Consider the following 23,886-nt stretch of genomic DNA (forward strand, 5'->3'; position numbering starts at 1 on the left):
TTACTGGTCTTTTAGCCTTAGATAAAATCTACTATATTTTCATGGATAAATATTTGGTATCATGATGTTAGACACTTAACTATACAGGACAGAAATTGGCCAATATTAAAGATTAGTTCAGAGTGCTTAGGAGAGTTTCAGGAGAGTTCCCATTTTAAAACTATTTTTTTTGCAAAGGAGGAGAGGGAAGAGTTGCCTGTAGAGAAAAGGAGATATAGAAGTTCTTAATAACTGTTATGAGGAAGAAAGAATATTTGTTACTAAAAGTCTGTATTAAGATTATTTACACAGTCCTGTGTGGAGAAGACCTAACCGGGTGTATGGGCAAATTTATTCTGGGGTGTCTTCATGACCATGGAAATACAAATCTTTAATATCACTAGAATATCTGGAGCCATTTAATCATTGGAAATATTGCAGGCATGTGTCTCTTTAGAAGACATCCATTCATCTGTCCATCCATCCACCCACCAATTATTGAATAAATGCCTCTGTGTGCACTTGTCCACTTCAAGCAGAACCTCACCTGAGCCTCAGGAGAGCTCTTCAGAGTTTGGAGCTTAAGGTCATCTTCTGTAGTTCTGCTCGCTAATCAGCCTTTCTGTTAGTGAACACAGGACGGTAAATGGTGATGAGTGAAAGAGAACACCACTTACATCTGAAAATCATGGTTGTCATTAAGTTGTGGCTTATGTGATCATTCATGTAATGGTTCAGTGTGCATACGCAATATACATAATTGGTGGCTCCTTTAATTTAATAGTGGACTTGAGCTATCTGAAAAAATACTCAGTTCCATACTCTCGTGAATAGATATGAATATAGAGGATAACTCCATATTAAGTGATCTTGCTTTAAAGACATTTCACATTTCTCTGTTACACTCCATTACCTTGAGTTATATCTCCTTTAGATAATCTAAACAAGCCTTTAATATACTTTGTAAAGAATATTTTTTAAACAGTGAGTTCCCAGAGCTCCATTTGGGTGTGCTCAGAAATGTGATTGGGAAAGAAAAAACCAGCTAATCAGTCAGAGCCTGACAAAACTTTGAGTTAGAGTCTACTGAAAGGGAAGCATGGTAGAATTTCGCCAGAGAATTTTAATAGAGCTCATGAGTATTTAGAAATTAAGTATTAATATGAGACATATCTATTCTCATATTGAACTGAATACATTTGGGGAAAGATTGAAAACATATTTTTCTTATCATCCTGAGACTCCTGAGACGTAATGCACATGGAGTTGAGTAATTCTTTTTTTTATGATGCTAGAAATATCAAGCCCTGTTGATTCTCACAGAGCTCATATGTCTGCCTGCTTATCATAATTTCACTTCTTTTCTAAGTATTGTCCAATAAATATGTCTTTAAGCTTTTGCAGCAGGAGGGTGACTTCAAAATTAAAATTCCTGGCTCGTTTTGGTCTTTGGGTGCAGTGTCAGGCAACCAAACATCTGTTCAATTCAAAAAACATAATTTATTGAACAATTATTATGGCACTCCTGATAGTGCTACCCATAGCATCCACTCAGGATATGAGAAAAGTAACTGTGTCTATTCTATGATATAGCATATCCAAAAAATACTACTACTACTACAGAGTGAGACAGAAATTGTCTAACACTTCAGACCTCTAGACATTTATTTTCTTTTTAATGATAAAATTCTAAAATAAATCCTGCTTTAACTATAGGATTTGTAATCTTAATGTAAGCCTATTGCCCTATTATCCAATGGATTCTATGCTCTTATAATCATAGATTTTGTTTGCTTCTTATTAATCTTTTTTTTCTTTAATCCCACAGTTAAGTATTCTACTAAGTATTTGGTCATTTAAGAACTCATAAGAGACACAAAAATGGGAAATGTCTCTCACTAAGTTTTCCATAAAGATTTTCTTCTTTGCATATCTTCATTTTCACTGGCACCATAGTCTTCAGTTATGGTGAATTTAAGACTTAAATGACTGATTTCATAATACTAGATTAAATATCAGTTACTAAAATGAACTTTTATTTCATTCTAATTCTAAAACACATAAGTAAAATCTCTCCCTACTTAAGACCAAAAGTTTATTTATCAAGTAGATTTATTATTTATCAAAGATTATATATAAATGTTCTACTTTTAAATATGAATATATGCAAATAAGCCTAAATCAATACATCACAATAAATGCATCACTTTTCTAAAATGTATATTTCAAAAATGCAAAGAGTAGTCTTCTGAAGGATTTTCCAAAAACATTATGAACTGTGTCATAATCCAAAAGACTAAAAATTTTAATTGACCTTAAGGGTCCTTTCTTTCTAACTTGACTCAGTCAGTCATTTATGGAGGCAGCCTGAATGTAATACTACAAAGCAAGAGAAGAATTTCTATTGAGGTTTTTCTGTCATTGGCAACTAATGTAATCTTTATGAAGCTGTCTCATCATTTATAAAAAGTCAGGATAATTATATCTGCTTCACAATGATAGTGAGAGGATTAAATTAGATACTGCATATAAAAACAAAAGAATGTGACACAGTTGATTCATTAAACATTAATTCCTTCCTTTTCCTCCAAGTGACAAGATTAAACTAAACACAAGAAAACTTATGATGTGCTATCTATAAGTAAAATTTCTTTCAAAGAAAATGTCTGGATACAAGGCTGTAGAGTTTCTGACTGTTGACAGTTATCTAAGCCCCTTCTTTTTAGCTTCAGTTTTCTAATCTCTAAAATGGAATCATAATACATACCTGATGAGTTTGCTGTAAGAATTAAAAGAGGTTTGTATAAAACATGTAGTATTTTTGTTTAGTTTCACAGAACTTTTCCTACTAAAACATCTAATGTCATGAGATATATTTAATCTAAATACAATTAATAAACAGATTTTCTGAAATAGTTCAACAAACCTTCCTCTTGTTGTTCTGAACAGGCAATAGTGGTACCTTAGGCAAATAGTCATTACAAACTGAATTGCATCTATTTTTGTAAGACTTCTGGGTAGCACATTTATTTTTGCCTAACCTTTGTCTGCAAAAACTGGGTTGCAGTTATTCTTAGAAACATTAACACTAAAGAAATATTGCTCTCAATGTTATCATTGTGTCAAAGCTTAGCTGATTGCTTCATGTTTTTGGCAGTTCACAGTTATTGTGGGAATTAAATAGTTTACATTGACAATGGCATGGAAACAAGGTTTGGAATTCTTTGGGGGAGGATAATCAGGTACTGTGACTGTCAACATTCAGCAGTCATCTCTGTTCAGAGATAATTAAAGCATCATCACGTACCTTGAGCATACACCAGACAAACTTTGCATTATATGATCAAGAATTTAATTACTAACAAACCTTAAAAAAAGAAAGATAAGTAAAAAGAAAATAGTATTTAGGTTCCATCATAAAATTACATTGGCTGATTGTCTTACTGTCCAAATCAACTTGGAACATACTCCTGCTATACCAAGATATGATTCATAAATTTATCATTCATTTAAAAACTAGTTACACAGCAACTGTTTTGTTTCAGATTCTCTTCTGGGGGTAAGGGTATCCATCCATTTTTATTTAACAAAGATTTGCTGAGTTCCTATAATATGCCAGATAGTGTTCAGACAATGAGAAGAGAGAAAAGATGTACTGTCCGTGGCTTCAAGAAAACTGGAATTTGGTGGGGAAAGAGATAGGTAAACAAACAATTATATTCTGTAATTGTTTGCTAGTGGTGAGGCCAGGGTGCCAGGGGACTAGTGAAACACACAGGAGGAATATTAAAATCGTGATAGAGACAGAAGGATGAGGGCAGAATCCCGCATCTGCAGAGTCTTCTTAAGGCTCTTGTTGAATACTTGTTATGATGCAGGCATGGCTTAAGCTTTATGTGTATTAATTTAGTTAGTCCTCACAATAACAGTTGAGGGAACTACTGTGGTTAGCCCCATTTTATAAATTCCACAGGCAGCTTGAGTATTTTCCTAAGGTTACATAGCTAGAAAGGTTGATCCAGGATTAGAATGTAGGCAGGATGGCTCTAATGGGGAGACAGTGGCTAAGTCTTCAAAATGAAGAAAACGGAGGATACTCTAGACAGCATAAACATGCATATTTGCCAGGAGTCATGAGAATGGGTGTGAGGGGTGTACACCTAAATGCATAACCTAATTCTCAGAATCAAAGGCAGGAGAGCAGTGAAAGGCGAGGTTAGAAAGATCCACAGAGGGAGATCAAAGAAGCTGAATTTTTTCCTTGAAAGCAGTGAGGAGTCGTTGTCAGTATATAAGGACAATGGTGACCTTATCATTTTAGAAAAATCACCCCAGTCACAACGTAGGAACAATGCATCAGAAAGTTGACAAGCCTGGAAACAGAGGGACCAGGTGGATATTTTGCCATTATTAAAATATTAACAAATACTTAGATAGTATGAGCCAATCTTCTTAGGCCCTTGCATATCATTTAATTATGATAACAACTCTATAAGCTAAGTGCTATTATTAACCTTATGTGACACATAATGAAATTAAGCACGGGAAGGTAAATAACTCCCAAATATTACAGTAGTAGCAAGTGAACAAGCTGAGATTTGAACCCATAGAGTCTGGTTCTTGAGTCTGTACATTATCCACCATACTATGATGGGGAGAAAAGGTAGATTGAAGGTGGTTTTCATCAGATTCTCGAAAGGATCTTCTGGGAGAGAAATAATGAGGTCAGGATCAAACAAGGGCAAATGGAAAGGCAAGTGAAGGGGAAATTCGTGAATAAAGAATTAGAATCAACAAGAAATAACCACTTATTTAGAAGTAGACTCGAATATATTATAAATTCCAAGTTTCTGGGTTGACTAATTTTGATGATATTTCTTAAAATCAGCAACATGTGAAGAGAAACAAGCTCTGGGGGGAGGATTTAGTTTGAGGCATTGGACTGAGGTGACTATGGGACAGTTAGACTCTGAAAGGTAGGGGAATGGGAGTCAGGAGTTCAGTAGTAAAATCCTGATGAGCATGTAGATTGGTGTGTCCTCAGAGGAGATAATTGGTAAAGCCATGCAGCAAATGAAATCACTGAAAGTGTGTATAAAGCAATGACTCAGCCATTTAGGGGTTATAAATCCATTCAAGAATCTGATGAAAACTAATCTACCTTTCATTCCTACTTAGTGCAAATACCCAGGCACAAATCTATGTACAATTTCAGAGAATTTACAGAAATATTTAACATACAGAAATTGCATAATATATTATGAACTCAGTTTAACATAATAAGAATGTAAAATCAAAGACAGAAAATTGGGAGTTCTTTAAGGGACTGAAAAAAGGAGACCAAAATAGGGGTTATAGCAGAGAGAAAAGACTGTTATGAAGGGTCTTATTTTAGTGGCAAATAAGCAGAAAGGTCAAATGAAAAAACAGACTGAAGTGAACTTTGGAACTGGGTTGTTACCTTCTATAGGGAGAGTTTGAGTAAACTGTAGAGCTCAATTGCATTGGTTGAAGACTAAAATGAGTAAGATGAAGTAAAAGCAGAAAATGTTGTCTACCCACATCCAAATGTTGAATGTTGAAAGGGTAGATATCAGTTCTGGGTAGAGAAGCACAGAGAGTAGAGAGGAATAAAAGAAACTTAAATACCGAGAGACATGAGCATGTTTATATACTTAGTTCCTTAATATGAAGTATTAAAATTTCAGATCATAAGGAGCTTCTCTTGAAGTTTATTTTAAAAGTTTCTTTCAGATCATCTGAAAGATAATGATTAATACTACAAATTTTTAAGTGATCTCAATTATTTGGTTTAAAGTATCTTTCCCAGAGGCTGATTGCAGTGGTACAGAGCATTTGATCATTATTTTCGGTCTTCTGGCCTTCTGAAAAGGGGAAATGAGGCATTGGCTTCCTTTCCAGTGCTGAGGGGACATTTGGCTCTGTTCTCAGAATAATTCTACCATCTGAAAGGAATTTACCTCCTATGCAGTGTCTACTGAGTTTGTGAAGTAAATCATTCAGTCAAGGGATGAGATAGTTTGAACTCCTGCAAGTCCCTTGAGTTAAGAACAACTCTTAAAAACATCACAGATGATGGGAGGAAATTAAAACTTTTTGAATGTTACTCATATAAACATTGATAAAAATAGAAAATATCATTTTTATTGACTTAGTAAAATACTTGATTATCGTTGACTACTTGTAATGCACGTTTTAACATTAAGTAGAAAGAGAAAGAAAAATACAGGAAGTCATCTGCTGAACACTACAGTGAGCACTTGTTTCCATTTAATGAGGGAAGTGCTTTATCTTGACAGAAAATTATATGTCAAACATTTACAATTTCCTTAAAATGAACCACACTTCTAGCACTTCCTTTCACAAAACCTAATGGCTTAAGGGGAAAGTGACTATTTATTTTTGGAAATGGTATGTTTCTCCTTTTTGATGGAGCACGTTATCTGACTTTTGAAAAGCCGTAATTTCCGTAAAAAAAAAAAAAATTGTGTGAATAGCAGATAGCCAAAGTAGTGATAACAAAATAAAAAATAATACAGTCCTTGACCTCTCCCATGAACTATTTCTAAACCACATCTTTTGGGGGAGATTTGAAATTTTGTGGTTAATTCTCTTTTGGAATTAGAGTTTCAGTTTCAGAAACGAAACTGTCTGAAATGGAAAGGGATATCCCCTGATTCCAGCTGGGCCTGGAAGTTACCAGGGTGAAAGGCCATGAAAAAAAGAGTGTTGCCTTGATGTTCTAACATTACTGTGAACAAACCCTGTTCCTTCTTCTCTCGTGCTTTCATGGCCTAGTTCACTAAAGCAAAGAAGCACAAAATATTTTGAATATAATTTTAACTAAATCATTTCCTGGACTCATCGATACTCAGGTCCAATTCAACGGGTTTTTTTTTTCTAAGTCCAGAGTCAAAATGGGACAGTGGATACGAGTTACAGATAAGCTATGTTACTTTGTACTAAGCCAAATAGCACCTATAATTACTCAGAGAGAAAGTAAGGAAAAAATATTCTATTAACATCATTCAGTATGTGTATAATACAGGAACCATAGAGTGAAACCCTTATGAAATCTCTTATGCTTTAAGAACAGAGGAAAAATAAACCCTGAAAAATGTTGCAACTATATGGTTGGGCTTAAATATATATAAACAAAAGATTGACTTTTAGCTTAAGATTTTTCTAAAAGTCAAATGCTAAGAAGCTTTTAAAACTGATGATTAAAAACATTTGTAGAGGGCTTCCCTGGTGGCGCAGTGGTTAAGAATCGCCTGCCAACGCAGGGGACACGGGTTCAAGCCCTGGTCCGGGAAGATCCCACATGCTGCAGAGCAACTAAGCCTGTGCGCCACAACTACTGAAGCCTGCATGTCTACAGCCCTTGCTCCACAGCAACAGCAGCCACCACAATGAGAAGCCCGTGAACCGCAACAAAGAGTAGCCCCCGCTGGCCGCAACTAGAGAAAGCCCACGTGCAGCAGCGAAGACCCAATGCAGCCAAAAATTAATTTTAAAAAAATTTTTTTAGCTTCCTATGGGAGCTCATCATTTATTTTCAACTCAAGAATACCAACGATATGACTGCTTCTAAGTACATTGGAATCTCATCCTACTACTGGTTTGGATGTTCACATTCTGAGTGGGACCATCTCTGGTAAGGAATCACACTAATATGTGACCTACCAAGAATAGATAAATAAATCATAAAATTTTTGATGAATTTATGATAAAGTTAAATTATTAAATTTAATACCAATTAAATCAAACCTCTTTTAATTTTATTATATCTTTAAGTGTACTCATAATTAATTTTAGGTGTGAACATTCTGTTTTCACAATCAGTGTGAGTGCCTTTAGAACAGTGAATTTGAACTGTGGGTTTAATTTTAAGTGACAATTTTGTTCTAAAGGAAGGTTTTGCCGGTTGCTTTGGCCCCATGTACACACTCACAAGTGCACAAATAAACCAAATCTCCACCAAAATTAATCCAGCCCGTGTCCCTAGAACTAGGACTTAGATTGAGGTGGTTTCCTCACCAGTGTCTTGGAGCAGCTATGACATATGCCATCAAGAGGGCGGGCATGGTAGCCTAGAAAGAACAGGAAGAAGGACAACTGACTTCTATTCCCAGTGCTGCTGCCACGTTGCTTAACATAAAAGTACTGCACACCTTAGAGTTTGCCTGGTGTCCTAGACAAACTCATGCATTTTATGACTCCTATCAATCATTCCATATCTTCTCTTGATTTTATGTCACTCATAATGACTGAGGAAACCCAAAGTTAGAGTAGAATCCCATGTATACCCCCAGGTAGTAAAGTAGTATGCGTCAAGTATATCTCACCACAAGAGTAAGAACCAAAGTGACATACCTATGGTGACAGTCAGCCTTTATTTATTTAAAACTTCAAAGTGGCATTTTTTTGGTCAGTTTTCAAAAGCATCTGGCAACTGCTCTCCATGTTTTACAGCATTGCCCGAGGACTTTCATTCCATTTTTAATGGCTTTTGCTGAAATCAATTATTTGTTCACTCAGAGCACAAAAGATGCCCTTTAAGTCTTCCCACATGCGTGAGAAATCATTTATTCAAAATCAGCATATTCCAGTCAGGCTGAAGACATTATATGGAAAATTAAAACACATGAAACACCTGAAATATCTTTGTTAATGAAATGACCCTCTGAACAAATGGCAAGGATCATGTAGCACTCATAACTGCCCATCAGGGTGCCCAAAGGGAAAACACAGAAATGAATTTTATAAAAAGTGAATGATCACTTGATTAAACAAAGATTGTGTGTAAATCCATTTTCAACTTTTAGTAATTTTTTTTCATTCTTAGTTGCTCTAAGTGTAATATGCATTGTATACATTCAGTTACATATGTGAGTCACTTCACATTAGTGGAGTGTTAGAAAATTTATTTAAATGCACTGATCAAACAAAAATAGAAATACGTAGAATTACTTCATGTTTCATTATTCCACACTGAAACAAGTACCATAAAATTAGCAAAACACGTATGACATAGGGTACTATGTATGTCCACATGGATTTAAGTATTTATGTACCTTATACGTCTCAGTAGCACAGGGAGATCAGCTCGGTGCTTTGTGACCACCTAGAGGGGTGGGATAGGGAGGGTGGGAGGGAGATGCAAGAGGGAGGGGATATGGGGATGTATGTATACGTATAGCTGATTCACTTTGTGATACAGCAGAAACTAACACACCATTGTAAAGCAATTATACTCCAATAAAGATGTTAAAAAAAAAATTCTCTGAACAGTTGATTGCAGGGGTGTAGGGCTTATTTTAAATATGACTCCTTTGTAAGAATCAAAAAATTAAAGAGAGATAAAATTTTTTAAATGTATATATTTACCTACAGTTATATGTAATGAGTAATATATTTTCCACATAGTGTATCTCTTTAAGTAGTAAAATTTTAAGGAAATTTTAAAATATCATAATGGGAAATTTCCTGCAGTGTTTTCATAAAAGATTTTTCTAATAATTTAATTCATTATCATCAGCATGAATTAATTTATACCATAATACCATGATGCCTTTCTAAAAGTATATAATTTATCCCTTATGTTATATTTTGCCCAAACTATTATCATTTCTTATTTTTGCCTACTTTAAAAAAATTACTATTTTTTCCTCATACCCACAAAAAAGCTTTTAGTTATCAATTTTCTCATTGTTTTCAGGCCTGATTCTAGAAGATGAGCACAAACACAGACATATGCCCACTCTCATCTCCCCAACCAGCCCTCCTCTAAACTTGTAACTTCTAGCAAATGGTCCATAGGCTGGGGGATCAATAATTAGGCTTCTGAGAATAATATCTAAAACTAATGGGGGTAAATCCTGATCAGCATGACTTTTAGGGTATGGACATTATGAAATCCAATGTGGCTGCTCAGGGACCTCTTACTGCCTAATCCTCTGTTTGCTTTTGAGGTTGTGGGCCATCACTGCTGAGATGTGGGCCATATTTCTGCTGAGAGCTCCCATCTCACAGAAAATTCTGCTACCTGTTCCTCTCTTCTATCTTCATCTCAACATTTTTCTTCTTTCTTGTCATTTCTGCCTCCTGTCATTTTCCCATACTTCCTGCTTCCAATGAGAAGAGCCTATACCCATTCAAAATTAAGGCCTGTCCTGATTCACCTAAGACCCTAGGGTGGGACCTTTTCAGCTAAGTATTGCTGGGGATTCACGCTGTGACAAATAACGTATTAGAGTTCTGTTTGGGTTTGACGTTACTTTAGAAGCCAGTAAGAAGTAGTTTTGGCTTTACAGTTAAAGACTTCCACTACTTATAAGTTTTGGTGAAGTTAGATAGCATCTCAGAGTTTCAGTTTTCTCATATATAAAATGATATATTGACAAATCCATCTCATAAGATGTTTATGAGTGTTAAATGAAATGAAGCATATAAAACATACTTAGCACAAGAAATTCAGAGTTGAGCACATAATTAGTATTCAATGAATGCTAGTTGATTTTATTATGATCATGATTATTATATTTCCACCAAGATGATAGTTAAGATTTTACACATGATCTACAAAATATATACACATAAAGAATTTAAATTAGAATAAAAACAGTTCTTTTTATAAAAAATTTAATTAAAATAATAATGCAGCAAGTAAACATTGTTCAAGTGTTCCCTTATACCACAGTTAAAAGGAAAAGGAATAGTAGATTTTTAAAAAGGAAGCCTTTAGCTACTTAACCAAAGACTTCAGATTGAAAGTATTTATAATATGTTTGTTATATTGTGGCATAGCAATTTATGTTTTATATATATATATATTAGATTAAAAAATAGGTAATTGCCATTTTTGTAGGTTAAAAACAATCATGCTGAGATACCAACCCACAGATATTTAGGTTCATATACATATATTTTATATGAAATAAAATACCAATTTTGAAAGTTTTAATTTATAAGCTTAAAACTCGTATGTGTTTATATAGCTATACATATGTGATACGTATTTATGAAATCATCGGTAGGTCTTCCTCACCCACCCACAAAATATTGAAATATTGAATATTGCCTACAAACCTTTAAACATATTTTCTACACCCTTGAAATGCAAAATATTACCTTCTTCTACTTCTAGAAGTCCTTTCAAGTAAATTAGGATACCAGGGAATTTCTTAAATGGCCTTTCCATGAAATACCCACATACCTGGCTGAAGACTAGAGAATATAATCAATCAGTTTTTTGCTTGTTTGCACCTTGTCAGATATGCTATTTTACTCATCTGTGTGTTCAGTTACCTTCAGTGACCTGTTGTGTGAAAATCACGGGCTAGGGTCAATTCCTAGTACTATGATCTCCTTAATGCTAATGGCCCAAAAAGTGCCACAAGAAATATCCTTAAACCAATAACATGATCTGCATACATTCTGATGTTTGCTAAATACTGGAGAGATATGAATGATTATCCACATCTAAGATTTAAAAAGAATAATTGAAGAATTGATCCCTTTATAGCAACTTATTAGGAATTAAGTAGGATCAAGGGCTCCTGGTTTTTATATTGTCTCTGGTAGCAAGGCTAATTGTCTTCTGCATTCTCTACTAGGTTTTCTGAGACTCAGAATTACCAATTCCGCATTCCAGGAAGTTTTCTCTTGAGGGTTCATCTGAATTGAAGTGACCCTCTGCCTTAGCTTTCATGGTTCTTCCCTCAAGTCAGCTCAGTGGTAGATATGCCATCCAGGTTGGAATTGAGTAGGCAAATGAAGGCAAGGGCCAGATAAAGCTAACAGCTGCTGGAGTCAGCGTCTCAGGTTGCTCATTGGCTGAATGTTGGCTGGTGAAAGACAGACATGCACCTGCTTATGTCCCTGTTCTCTCCCTTCAGATCCCAGAGATTTGGTTGTATAGATAAGGGATGAATAATGATTCCTTCCTAAGACTTTCCTAAGATTTATTTGCTGATATTGATGTGGGTAAAGTCTTTGAACTGGCATACCAAGCTCTTAAAATTTAGTTCAGATAGCTTTTTTACATGTTTTATCCATTCAGGTGTTATCTCTTCTGAACAGCCTTCCCCAAGTCTACCTGGTCAGAAATAGAGTGTAGTCTCTGCACCTACTCTCAATGCACTTGATACATATCTCCAAAACAGCAATTGTGTGCATTATCTCTGTTTGGCATTATATTTAAACTGGTACCATTAGACTGAGAAGCTGTTGCTAGCCATCTTGTGACCAGGTAGAGAGTCAGCAACAAGTGAGTAAAGAAAAAGATAAGTAAATCAATTCCTGATCACACTGTTTGAAACCTGATCATGCTTTCCCTAAAGCTCTATCCTAGATTGTTGAATTACATGATTCAATAAATTATCGTTTTGCTTCAGCCAGCTTGAGTTGGGTTTTTCCCTATCATGGAAGATACTAATCATAGATGTAGCTATCATGAGATATTATGGAAGACCTACTAATGGGTCTTTCTCTCATCAGACTGTGATCACATTAAGGACAGGTTGTGGTTTTCTTATGTCTGTATCTCCATTGTCTTGAAAAAGTCATGCAAATAGCAAATGTTTAATCAATATTTACTGAAATTGTTAATATAGGATGGGTTAAACTAAGAAGGGACAGGAGGCAGTCTTTTAAATTGAGACAAATTAAAAGTCTCAGTCTATTTGTCTTATATTTAGGCTTTCATTAATTTTTAACGATGACAACTGAGGAAGGATAGTGGGATCAGTAAGAGAAAAAGAAAACATTGGTTTCGGAAGAAAATATTAGGTAACATTAAACAAATGAAAGTTGGGGTTGCATCAGGAACTGCTCAACAAGCAAGTAGAAATGAGGATCTGGAGGTCATGAGAGAAGCAAATATGTGGTGTCAGAAATGCTTGTATCTTAGAAATCTGTGTAAAAGTTTGAAGCCGTAGAAGATAGTTTGCAAAAAGAGCAGATGAAAAAGGAATAGAGATCCAAGAATAGAATCTTGGTGAGCATCTATTGGTAGGTGGGGAGAGGAACAGAACGCAATGAAGAGGAAAGAGAAAGGACAATTAGAGAAGTAGAAAAGGGACTAAGAGAGGTCAGCACAAAAGGCAAGGGCAAAGATAGGCAAAGACAACTTCTGTAGAGGAAAAAGGTAGAGGAGAGTTATTTTAAATGGTTTTGATCGTCATAGTAAACCATAAAACAATGTCATATATAAATAGAGAAGACAGGAGTGAGATTTAATCTTGAAAAAAGTAGAAAGATTTGAAATACACTTTTCAGGAAATGTAATAAAAAGTCTGTTAGAAATGACCAAGGGTTTGACTGAGAAGCATAGAGAACACAGCTCAGTTTAGAAAGTACACATTTGAATGGCATTAAATAGCCTCACTTTAGTGTTTGCAGTCTAGAAATGGGGGTGAGAATGTGAATAAACGTCCTTCCTTGGGTCAGGATTTACCCATACAAGGGGTTAGTGGATGAAAGGACAGTGGAAGGAGGGCACTAGCAATTCCACCCGAACCGTGCTTAAATGCCTCACTCTCAGGCTGAAGGTAGGAAGAAAGAAAAAGGAGGCTAGGAAGAGGCGGAGAGTAATGGTGGGGATCTAGACTCTCAATTAGAAGAAAGACAAACTCATTAAGAATTAAAGAATGGGAAAGGAAAAAGTAAGAGTATGTGGTCAAAGGTGGAACTTTTAGATGTAAAGATCATTTTTTAAGAAACCAGTGTATTATTATAAGTTAAACCACTTTTACAGATATAGCTAAAACACCTATATCAAGTATCAAGATTGCTCCTCCCTGCTCTGTCCAGTTGATGCTTCTTTTATCTTCTTCCATCAGGTTTTCCATGTTTGTCTCTTGTCATTTATCTTATATTCCTCCAGGCATTATCTTCCATCTTGCTGAATCTCAAGGCCTCCTACAAAAATTTATCCTTAGTTCTGACACTTGCAATGTTCAGTTAATTCATCTTTGTTCTTGTCTTTCTGTGTTTTAAAATGTTTACTGTGTGTCCAGTTTTATAATATCTAACCATAACACTGAATTTCAGAATTCTCCAATATTTAACAAAGAAAATAGGCATGAAAATTGAAGCTATGAGATTAAATCTCTACAATCAGCATATGCTATATACATCATATATCATTTCATCTGAAATAATCTTTAATTCTTAATAAATAAAGCTTACAGTATACAGCAAGATTAGATTACCTGGGTTTTTTAGACTTAAACTTAACAATGGTGTGCCTTGATGTAGTCAATGAATGAAGTAAGCCAATTATTAGCCAGCTCTGACAAGGAGAGGCCAGCTCAATATAATCCTAAGTGTAACCAGTCAATTGTAACTTCCCTGCATTTCGTCAGCTACAGTATTTATATTTGAGGGTAGAAGACACCAGCATCCACCATTCCATTGAGTGGGTTGGCTAGCCTTCCACAGCCTGAGTGTCCTTTTCATAAGAAAGAATAAGAATATAATGTTGCCATTGATGATATCATTATTATCATAACAGCAATAGCTACCATTTCTTGGCACTTACTATAATTCAGTCACTCTGCGTCATGTAATTCACATACTTGCCTCAGAGATATGTATAAATTCCCCACTTTATAGATTAAAAAGAGAAAAGCAAAATTCTGAAAGTCAATCTACCCTTATAGAAGGGGTCTTCAGACCATAGAATATAATACAGATATTAAAGGTAAGCTCTGAATGAAACTTTTAAATTGCTTTTAAGTGCTATATTACTCTAAAATGTAGCCTGGATCAAACTTTCAAGCATAATATTACTAGTTAGTAAGTAATTAAAAACAAGCAGTCTAATCATCTGGAAAGAATGTATTTCAATTTTTAAAAACTATGAAACTATATTTCAAGAAAATGAAACATCTATATCAGATATGTTGCCACAATGACAACAACGAATCCGTAGTATAACCATAGCACTAACTGTACGTTTTATGGTAGACTCCTCAAACCATTTTTCCAGTTATAAGACTTAACATCCATAGTTTGAACATTTTTATAAATTAGTTTCCAGAAAAATAAGATAATATCCAACTTTTTCCTTTTTTCTGTGTTATTGAAAAAGTGTGTGAAATAGCTTCCCTCTTCCCCAACAACAGTCTTTTCACCCACTTCATCCTGAAGAGGAAAAGAAAAGGGGAAGGGAGGTGGCAGAGAAGTGGGAAGGGAATGCATTCTCCTTACATAACTAAATAAGGGAGGGCAGGAAGTGGTACATTGAACAAGAAAATGTTTTCTCTTTCTTTAGATAAATGATTATCCCCACCTCTCGCCCAAAAAAGAAAAATGGGTTTACCGTTGAATTCCTCTTGACCACATCTTCCTGTTTGTTCATCCTCTCAAGGGATTATAAATTTTAGTTAGTTATTTCTTTACATCCTTTTTTTTTTTTGCATCTGATTTGGTTATTTTCAACAGAAGAGCAAGCATTTAGAATTTAGGAAGGTTTAGTTTTAGAAAAATAATAGTCCATTTAGCTTAAAGTAAGTAAGCACAAGTGAAATGCATTGACGTTTTTGAAAACAAGACCTTTGTATAATCCACTGACATGCCCAGTGCCATTAAAAGTAGCTTTTGAGTATATAAATATTCATTTTTAATTGCTATTTGCATACATTCTGTGCAATGCTTCTTCGCCATCATATGATGTTAGTCCTCTGATTACTTATTTTGTGTTGATATTGCAATTGTTCTTTTTGTGTGTGTTTTTATTTAAATATTTATTTACTTATTTATTGGGTTGCATCAGGTCTTACTTATAGCAGGTGGCCTGCTTAGTTACAGCTCACCAGCTTCTTAGTTGTGGCACATGGGCTCCTCAGTTCTGGCAGACAGGCTCCTTAGTTGTGGCATGCAAGTGGGATCTAGTTCCCGGACCAGGGATTGAACCTGGGCCCCCTGCATTGGGAGTGCGCAGTCTTTTTTTTTTTTTTTTTTAAACATCTTTATTGGACTATAATTGCTTTACAATGGTGTGTTAGTTTCTGCTTTATAACAAAGTGAATCAGTTATACATATACATATGTTCCCATATCTCTTCCCTCTTGCATCTCCCTCCCTCCTACCCTCCCTATCCCACCCCTCCAGGTGGTCACAAAGCACCGAGCTGATCTCCCTGTGCTATCCAGCTGCTTGCCACTAGCTATCTACCTTACGTTTGGTAGTGTATATATGTCCATGCCTCTCTCTCGCTTTGTCACAGCTTACCCTTCCCCCTCCCCATATCCTCAAGTCCATTCTCTAGTAGGTCTGTGTCTTTATTCCCATCTTACCCCTAGGTTCTTCATGACCTTTTTATTTTTCTTAGATTCCATATATATGTGTTAGCATACGGTATTTGTTTTTCTCTTTCTGACTTACTTCACTCTGTATGACAGACTCTAGGTCCGTCCACCTCACTACAAATACCTCAATTTCGTTTCTTTTTATGGCTAATATTCCATTGTATGTATGTGCCACATCTTCTTTATCCATTCATCCAATGACGGACACTTAGGTAGGGGAGCACGCAGTCTTAACCACTGTGCCACCAGGGAAGTCCCTGATATTGCAATTGTGATGGGTGGTGTTTAGAAGTAGCTTTTAATATAAGTAGGCAAAACCACTAGTGCAAACAGGAGCTATGTAGAGAACCATAATGCTATTAAATGTTATAATTCTATATTTTTGTTATAGCAACATATATGACATGGATATTTCATTCCCTTGAACCATAGTAATTTTTGAAAATTTGTAATATTTATATTGAGATAGTCATTCTTTCTACAAAGATTAGACTGTTAATTTTTAATTACCTATAAATTAGTAACACCATGTGTCAAATATAAATCAGGTTAGTATTTTAGATTGTTAGAACATTTAAAATCATTTTAAAAGCACTGATTCATAGCTTACCTTTGATATTATTATTTTAAAATACCATAGTGACTCAGAGTGATTGAAAGCAGGTAATTATTAAGTAACCAGAGACTTTAAGGGCAAGATTATAAAATATTCTTAGTCTTAACTTCAAAAAAAGGCTAATGAAACAAATTGCTTAAATAACATGTATTTATTAGAAAATACTAAATCATAAATATTTTATAAAGATACCACCTATATCTTTAGCTGAGGACTAGTAAATGAGTCATTTTTGTATTTTGATCTCATTAATAAGAACTTAATAGTGGTTGAAGCTCAATAATGAAATAAAGTTCCTCTCAGTAGAGACTATATCTCTAATTAAATTTCTTTTTCCACTTGACTTCCAGCTTTTACTGAGCTCTTCCACCTATATAACTTAATTTGAAATCTTATTGTTTTTTTTGCGGTACGCGGGCCTCTCATTGTTGTGGCCTCTCCCATTGTGGAGCACAGGCTCCGGACACGCAGGCTCAGCGACCATGGCTCACGGGCCCAGCGGCTCCGCGGCATGTGGGATCCTCCCAGACCGGGGCACGAACCCGTGTCCCCTGCATCGGCAGGCGGACTCTCAACCACTGCGCCACCAGGGAAGCCCAGCCAAATTTTATTAATTTTTGTTCTTCTATTTGTATGTCATCCACCTGATAGTTTAACTTCAGACCATTAAATAAAAAACAAAGTTTACTTCCCTTTTCATTCTAGATAGTTAAAGTGGATCAGGGACTTCTTTCTACCTTTTAATTATTTTGAGAGTTTTTAAAAAATAAAAATTTCTAGGAGCTCTTCAATATAAAGCCACAGAAAAACAGTACAACCTTCTTTTAGCATCTTAAACCTCCATATTATATTTTTATGTTTGAATTTATCTTCACCTCTCCCTCCTCCAAAAATGCTTTAGCATTTTTCAAACTTTCCTATGAAATGTAGGTAAGAACGTTTTAGAAATTTTAGAGAAACATTGACAAAATTGTTACCAATTGCAGGTATTACATGATCAGGTTATTTGTCCCTTGAGTTGATGTTCTGGAAGTGATAGAGAAAAAAACAAGAAATTAAGCAAAATATAAAAAGTATTCAGTTATAAACTGATCACATATTTTTCCTATAGTTTTGTAATTCTGTGAGTCACCTCAAAATCTAGTATTGTTCTTATGATTGATTTTTCAATAAATGCAACATTGACATTTGTTTGGAGGAAATGAAGACTTGCTTACCTATACTTAGAGTCCATTTGGGCACTAATGGTACTGATATTCACATATTGCAATCTTTTTTTTTTTTTTTTTTTGCAGTTTTACTAAAGGGAGGAAAAAAAGAGGAAGAAAAGCCATTTAGAGACTGTGCAGATGTATATCAAGCTGGTTTTAATAAAAGTGGAATCTACACTATTTATATTAATAATATGCCAGAACCCAAAAAGGTAAAACCAGAAGTGTTTGTTTATGAGATGTAAAGCAGATCCTAGTTGAATTGCTGAATAATCAGATTGATTTGTGGGCTTGTTAAACTGAAAATATTTGTGCCTGAGCTCTTTTCTCCCAAAGATACTCTGTTTCCCAGGTCCATAAAAGATGAAAACCCTATTGTACAGACCTCTTCCAACCCTCACATATCCCATCCCTATTTCACACAAAGTTTTCCACTTACTCTCTGCTCATTCCTAGAATGTCCCATTGTTCGTAAATGCTTGCCTTGTACAGATTACATGCTGAAGTCACATATACTTCAAGTGCATGGAGATGAGTTAGGAACCATCTTCTAAAGTCCCAAGGACCCAGATGGTACACATCATCTACAGTTCAAATACCATGGAGAGAGAGCTAGAGACATGTTTCTAGAACCACTCCTCCTATTTGGGTAGAGAAACATATTCGATCTTAACTCATAATCTTGAAAGGATTTGCTTTTCATATTTACCTAAAAGAGTGTGTTGGAGGATAGTTTTCATCAGTATATTGAACAGGATCCAAAGTAAACTCTGAAGTAAGAAAACACTGTCTTGCTGTCACACCTCCTCTATATACACTTTCTCCCTATTTATTCATTAAATCATCCATCCATTCCTTCATTCAATACATATTAAGTGTATGTCATTTATTTGTCAGTAAATGACTAGGGACATAATATAAAACAGTTCCCAGTGTAGTGGTGAAGACAGACAATTACACAGAAATTATAACATACTGTAGAAGTGTAGTGATAGAGGCTGCTTGAAGCAGGGTTTATGGAGAGCCTTGAAGAAAGCCCTGTCTTTCAACGTATAAAAAACTTTAGCCAGATGCTCAAGACCCCAAGAGGACCACCTGCCCTTGCAGTGCTTTATCCTCAAAAGATGGAACAATTTTTCTCCTTTCATTGCCCCACCTAAATTACCAGTCCTTTGTCCCCATTTCCTCTGGGTACTGTGCAAATGCTCTTGGAAGGCTTTCCCCGATTCCCTCAAGCAACTTTGCATGACTCTCTCACTACCAGAATTCTATGAAGCAAGGATTTTACTTTTATCTTTGATTTCCCAGGACCCAGAATAGTTTCTGGCACATAATAGGTCCTCAGTAAATATGTGCTGAAATGAATGAATAAATAAATGACCTGCTGATGATAATGCCAACACTTCTGTGTAGTATATAGTAAGTAAACCTAACTTACTTAGTCATTCTGATTGTTAGTTTCCTTTGATGGGTGAGGGAAATGGATCATGGAGACCAGTTTGCCAGATGTCACAGATGTCACACATATGTCAAGAGGGAGAGTCTGGACTCTACTATCCTCTCTGCTGATTTCAGTGAGAATTAGTGGTTTAAGTTAGCTCAATGATTTTTCCCTTTGCTGGAACAAAATTTTCTTCTGAAAAGAGGTCTTCCATACTGACCTATAACAGGGGGGAAGAGATAGAGAAAGTGCAGGGGGTAAAAAAGGTGGCAGGCAGTTATGGACATTGCTACCTGGGTCACCTACCAGAGAAGTTTGGTTTCACTGTATTTCATTTTGGGCTTCTGTGCAAAATTTCACTGAATCGGGTGTTCCATATCTTAAAAAAAAAAAAAAATTGTGAAGGTACAATAGGAAGTTTAGGAGTAAAGAGGAGAGGGTAATTTATTGTAAAAATGAGCTTTTTGAATCCTTTGGATCATATGACATGAAACCTTCCTACTCTGCTTACTGATATCTTAAAATCATACTTAAGTTTAAATTCAATTCATACATGTGCACAGGCTTGTATGCACACCCACACACTGACGCACCATACAGATGGCATGTGAAGTGTGTTAGAAACTGTCCTGGGGGAGAGAAGTGGAGCTAACATAAAGACTTTCTGCAATTTACCTGTTTTGCTGCCCAAGACCTGACAGAACCCCTAAATGATTGTCACGTCCCCTCTAACATAATGACTATAAAAATAAAGTTAACTAAAAATATTGTGATCTTCCTTTTAAACTGTTAATAATTATATATGTATGAATATATAAATAAAATAATTTTTAAAGTTTTTAGATTAACTTTTACACTTTTAGAATCTTTTTCAGTCCATCACCAATACTACCACGTGGCCCTTAGTGAGAGCATTACAAGTAAAGTTTGATCATTCCATTAAATTTAAGTCATGTAAATTCATAACTCTATTCTAGTTCAAAATGTTTTGAGATGCAAATAATGCAAGGCTATTTGCAGAACCACTGCTTCTGTTAGGGTGGAAGAAAAGTATCCTAACTCATAATCTTGAATTACTCATAAACTTGAATAATAACTCATAAACTTGAACAATAACTTATAAACAAATAAATTTGCTTTTTTAAAAGATTACATGAAAGAGTGGGTTAGAGGATCCAGTTCACTAGTTCAGTGGCTGACTTCTATGTTGGTTTCACAACGATAACATGATTTAAATTTACGCCTCTGCAAAATAATGAATTTTACATATTATAGAGCTTAGGTGTTGTTCTTAAAAACAATCTAAAACATTAAATCAACAAATGCCAAATACCTGCTAAATTAAACTTACTAGATTTAGTCCCAGGGAAAAATATTACCCCAACCAGATTAGCAATCATATCAATACAGGCCTGTAAGAGGCAAATTTTATCACTCTAGAAACAGCCCCATGGCGCTTCAGATGGAAGAAGGATAAATTCACGTCATTTGTACTGTCATTAGATTTAGTTTAATTGGAAATAATAGCAGAGCATGGTGAGAGGGGGAGATAACTGACCATAAGGAAGAAAGACTTTGGCCTTCCTCTTGACTTAAGTGTTCATTCCCTTGTTTTATTCTTTCTCTTTTCTGATCATGATCCTCTCACAAGTAGTAATATTGTTCTGTTCTGGAGATGGGTACTTTAGGCTGATGCACCTGCCCTTTCTGGTAGGTAGCAAGTTTTGTTTTAAATCCCTTATTATAGTCACATAGCTTAACATTAGTGAGAACAAATATTGTGTGAACTTCCCCAATGTAATTTAGAAACTGATTAATATAATAGTTCAAAAGTACTGTGCATTTACAGTTTGCCAGGTTCTATTCTAAGCACTTTAGATATATATCCTCACTTGTTTACTCCTTTCAATAACTCTATGATATAGGTGCTCCCATTATCCCTATTTTAGAAAAATAACTTGCCCAAATCACATAGTAAATATTGAACACAGACTTTGTAACAAAGGAATTAACTCTAGACTGTACCATCTTAAGAGGGGACTAAGTAGGATAATTACTTATATTAGTATTGACTGAAGCCGTACCATTCATAATTTTTTATAGGAACCTATGTGAATGACACGGCTAAGAGTTTATTGTCAGAAAATTATGTTCTGATTGTAAGCCATCCCACTTCCTCATTTTCTTTTCTTATTTTGATATAAATAATTGGTATCCTCTCAGTTCTATAAAAAGTGCTTGGAAAATGCACCTTTAGGACCTTCACCCTTCCATGTAGATTATACTTTGGAGCTATAAAGTTTGGTGCTAATCGTGGATATGCTTAACAAAAACTTTGCTCATTTTAATGCTTGCAGAAGTTCTAGCAAGGGTAAGAAACTGAAGGCAAGCCTATATAAAAACAAAACAAAAAGTTCAATTATGTATGATATAAGATATGGATCAATCAATTAAATTGGCCTATTTAGGCAATTAACAAAAACTATTAATAGGAATTATTAATTTTAGGCAGAGTGAGAGTTGCAAGTATACACAATTGTTACACAGTTGTTTTGACTGACATCATTCCTTGCCAAGAAAGACTGTCTGCAAAAGTTAGAAGAGTAGTATCTTTTCAAATATGACATGGAAGCCAAAGGCAGTTTTCTAGGACTATTAAAATTTTCAAGCAGATAGAAAATGAGAATTAGATCATTTATATATTTATTTTTTACTCTTTTTCATCATTAATGGCTCGTGGTTATCTTCCTCTCTGAATTCCCTTCAATGCATGTTAGTAGGGAATAGGATTTTTCCTTTTATTTCATGTTTCTAAAACCAAATGTACTATAACCAGCTTAGTTTCATTCACTAAAACAAACCATTAAATCATAACTCTGATTATCGTAAAATATTTTAAAATTTGTTTCTGAATTTATAATTTCCCTAATTCTTGGAAAAGGACTATAACAAATGTATTGAGCCTTTTTTATTTAAGGTTACGGAAAAATAATTAACACTCACAAGGTTAATCATTCCAACTTGCACACGGCATAAAAGCATAAGAACTATGTGAATCAAATTTCCCCTTTTTGTTTGGGTTTAAATCGTTATATTATGTTAAAGGATATTTAATGCTTGAAAGCTTTGACCTTGCCTGGGATAGGAGCCAGTTCGATCTTTTCTCGAATAGAGTTAAGCCCAAGTCATATGATCAATAAATGCAACAGGCATAGTAAATGTAGTGGGGCCTGTGTCTACAGGAAGGACACTGCCAGATAGCACAAACCATACCATATCGGCGAAGGAACTTTTCAAGTCCTTTCATATCTCAAATCTTTTGAAACCAACCACCTAATTTTTTTAACTTCCTTCATCTGTTAAGCATAGACTTTTTATTTTTCTTCTGACTAGAAATAACATGGTCTTTTGTGTGTGTGTGCTAGCATGAATCCAGCTTCATATATATATGTACATATACATATATGTATATATATACATATACACGTACACTAAAAAGCATGCTCAAAGATTGATGTTGCCAGTATTATTAACAAGAAGCTGGTAATTGTAATCATAAGGACAGTTTATTGAACTTCTATATATTTTGGCTTTATATGTTCTATATTATTCGTAACAAATTATAAATAATAAATTATGTGAAATATATATAATAGCTGTTATTAATATATGAGATATTATATACATAGAGTACATGTGCACAATATAAATACCTATTATCTCATCTGTAAAATACATCTAAGAGATTAATGACAAAGCTTAGTATGTGCCAAACACTGTTCTAAAAACTCCATATGCATTGACTCATTTAATCCTTGCAAAAGATCCATGACACAGCTTGAGAGAGCAGAGGTGGAACTTGAACACAGGCAATGTTGCACCTGAGTCCATGCCCCTAACCAATGTGTCATTCAGTTCTATTGTGTCCACATTCCACAAATGGCAGCTGTTATCCTTGCTGTTATTACTGAGTCCTAATAAGAATTGTAGAGCATAAGTCTAACCTCTTAAGTTCTCTGCACTTTAGCTTCCAAGGCTGTAATCTGCCTGGGTAACTTCTCTCTCCTCTGGGCAACTTTCTCTGGGTCTTTACCTAAGAAGTACTCCCAACACATCTTAACATTTTCAAGTCACTAGATACCTTTGTTTAAAAGGAAAGTTGTCTTTTTCTAAAATTAGTGAGTGATTTTAAAACTTTTTAAGTGCATAGAATTTTAATAACATAGATAATAGTAATAAAAAAACTGTAAAGAACAGTTTTCTCTACACACTCTATATTTATAGATGTAGTTATTCCTTTCC

At 34.9% G+C, this 23,886-nt stretch overlaps 1 protein-coding gene across 2 annotated transcripts in view; it reads left to right on the plus strand.

Moving 5' to 3' along the window:
* ANGPT1 (angiopoietin 1) overlaps nt 1-23,886 on the plus strand; it is a 253,410-nt gene that overhangs the window by 178,430 nt on the left and 51,094 nt on the right. For both annotated transcript variants that reach the window (XM_029223174.1, XM_029223175.1), the window contains exon 5: nt 18,228-18,355. In XM_029223174.1, the coding sequence (XP_029079007.1) occupies nt 18,228-18,355 (128 nt within the window). The remainder of the gene's footprint in view (nt 1-18,227; nt 18,356-23,886) is intronic.

The sequence above is a fragment of the Monodon monoceros genome, unplaced genomic scaffold, assembly GCF_005190385.1.
Source record: "Monodon monoceros isolate NGI ecotype Baffin Bay Population unplaced genomic scaffold, NGI_Narwhal_1 Super_Scaffold_14, whole genome shotgun sequence".
NCBI lineage: Eukaryota > Metazoa > Chordata > Mammalia > Artiodactyla > Monodontidae > Monodon > Monodon monoceros.